Source organism: Sinocyclocheilus anshuiensis, unplaced genomic scaffold (genome assembly GCF_001515605.1).
Source record: "Sinocyclocheilus anshuiensis isolate Anshui unplaced genomic scaffold, SAMN03320099.WGS_v1.1 C33135657, whole genome shotgun sequence".
Taxonomy (NCBI): Eukaryota; Metazoa; Chordata; class Actinopteri; order Cypriniformes; family Cyprinidae; genus Sinocyclocheilus; species Sinocyclocheilus anshuiensis.
Window position 1 is genome coordinate 1 of NW_015621920.1, and position 2,800 is coordinate 2,800.

The 2,800-nt window shown below is 39.8% G+C and overlaps 1 protein-coding gene across 1 annotated transcript; it reads right to left on the reverse strand.

Moving 5' to 3' along the window:
- Positions 1–1,259: 1,259 nt before the first annotated feature.
- On the reverse strand, positions 1,260–2,796 carry LOC107683307 (CD2 antigen cytoplasmic tail-binding protein 2-like; the record flags this gene model as incomplete). The annotated part of the gene is made up of 3 exons (XM_016479362.1): positions 1,260–1,763; positions 1,983–2,068; positions 2,277–2,796. Coding segments are annotated over 3 exons (717 nt in total), but the record flags the coding sequence as incomplete, so codon positions are not given.
- Between the last annotated feature and the right edge of the window lie 4 nt (positions 2,797–2,800).

The window sequence follows — 2,800 nt, forward strand, 5'->3', positions numbered from 1 at the left end:
ATTTCAAACTCTGAATTGATTATATATATATATATATATATATATATAATCTTATAAAATCTACTCGTTCACGACCACAGAATGATGTAATAATAACAACAGGTGTAACTCTGTGTATACACCAGTACTGAATAGCGTAAGCTTTAATTTCACCTGCTGACTTATCAATCTCTCATTGAGCAATAGGACAAATCAACACAACGTGTAGCAAAAAATACAATAAAAAAATAATTAGAAGCATTATTCGCATTCATTAGTAACAACAACAACAACAAACAAATAAATCGAACTCGAAAATAAATCGAAACCCTTTCAGTTGTCACACATTGATGCTGTGTACGGTGAGAATATAATATTGCAGCTCTGTTGTCAGGGCCACACATTTACTAATAGTTGCTCGCGAAAAAATGATAAACTTGCAAACTAACGTTACACATCATACCGCTGAGCTCACTAACAGCAAAGTCCCTTTAAGGGTAGTCTATAGTCTTTGCTAACAGTCAGCACTGCGCTGAAAATCGGTAGAATTTGTTGTCTAATATTTTGCTTAGAGACCAAACTTAGTGTAGAACAGAAGTATTGCAAGTTTTCTCGTCGTTTTAATATGTTATAGCTAGCCGTGCGGTTAACCGACTCGACATTCAGCACTGCTGCACCGAGAAGAGATCAAACAGCAGCAGTCTCGTATCTCAGACACACACTTCACCGGAAAAACAAACCGTAACCGCAGTCAAACAGATTCCCAGCTAAATTCTCAACACACAAAAGACGAAACCATGTTAATTATTCGAGAGTTACAGTCATTAATTATGTTGCTCAGCAGCCGCTTTATTAGAAATATAAGTTTCCAGACACTGGTGTGGTTTTGTGTACGTCGTCGACGTAAATAGCGGCTAACTGAGCTATGCTGCTATCTACGCACAAACCCGTCAAATACATCGTATTAAAAGGGAATTTTACCATCTTGTACTTCAGACACAGATGTAAATGATATAAACTGCACACTAACCTAAAATCGTTTGAGGGGAAACGTGCGGTGAGGCTGTAAAAGCCTCTCCTTTAGGCGTTGTTTCTAAAACGATGTTTTTGTGACATTTCCACGCCTGGCGGCGCCCGAGTTTCACCATTGCGTTCTGTTCAGACCTATCAATCGGTGCGAGCGTGTTCCCGGTCTGTCAAAGAACCAATCAGAACCTCGCAAAGTATGAGAATGTACCGCCCCTCGAGTAGGGTATAACATTTCAGCCAATTAGGAACATGCAGCGTCAACGTTCTGCCAATTGGGTTTCAGGAGGGAGAATTGCAACCAATAGCGAGGCCACGAATAGTCGTCTTTGTCCCCATGTGAACCTCAAAGTTGCATATGTAGCGCCCCGCGGTTTGCATTTTGAATCTGGTGTGTAGTAAAATAGCAGCACTCTTTAAAATTGTAAATCCGGTCAGAATAGCTGTAACATTAGCCAGAATACCAGGTTGGATCCAGCCATAAAGTCTTTATTTTAAAACACATGTATCAAACACAGGTGCACATTCTAGTGTATGTTTGTTCATAAAACAAAGACAATTATTGAAGAGTAAACAATTATTCGGAGAAGCCCTCTCAGATGGGCAGAAGAAATCAAATAAAATCTGTAACAGAATTCATCCACAGATCATGTATAAAGTTCAAAGTCTATTCTCTTTGAGTTGTAGAATGGGGCATGTTCTTGGTCAATCTTCCTACAGTATACTCCATCCTTGAAGTAACCCTCGTCCACCCAGTCCTGGAACAAAAGATACAGCGATATTTGTCAATGCCTATGTCAGACCACTCCAAACAAAAGAGCAATATTGAATCTGTCAGTGTTTACATTTTTAAAACCATTTGAATATAAAACGTTAAACACACACACACAAAACACCTTTGCGTAATAAAAAAAAAAAAATCATTCATTTACTTGTGCAAACTGAGGTTTGATATTAAAGCACCGATAATGTCTTACCTGCATCTGTTGGCTGTTGAAGGGCCCATAGAGCTCAGAGTTTTCCTCATTGTCCCATTTGTATTCCCACATGACCACATCATTCACTAGAGAGAAACACAGATCATATGACTGCTATTACTAAGGGGTCAGCCATGAATCATATAATCACGAAAAACAACTGGCAATAAAATTCAGGAATCATTATTTGTTACAGTGACAAAAAGTTGCTACACTACAACAAATAAGAATTCATATTTAAATTGCCTCTAATCATGCTACCTTTAAAAAACACATCGTCATCCTATCACTTACCTCTGCTGTTGTCTTTATCCTCATCTTTTTCTGCACCATGCTTCTCATCAAACTCCTCAGCGAACATGTCTAGATCATCTTTTTCCTCCTCTAGCATTTTGGCTGCCTTTCCTCGAGTCAACCCCTTCAGCTTGTAGGTCAGTTTTTCATAAGTCTGCTGATAAATTTCAAATTCTCCAATCCCCACTAGTCTATCTGCCAATGCTGTCAGTTTGTCTAGTTTATCAGCGTCTCTGTTCGAAGTCTCTTTTTTCTCCTCCTCTCCTTCTCTCAGTCTTCCTTTCTTCTTGTGTCCTCCAAGACCTCCAAGTCTTCTCAGAGCAGCAGCCACTGTTTCTCCAGGCAGCATCAGCTCAATTACGGCTTCTGTGAGTTGATGATGGCTGTACGTAGCCAGAGGGTCTTCTGCAGGTCCTTTCTCCTCTTCTTCCTCCTCATCATCTTCCTCACTGTCTTTCCACAGCTCCTCCCGTTTTATCTCCTCTTCTGCTTCGTCTTCATCACCAATTCTTCTCTTCCGCTTA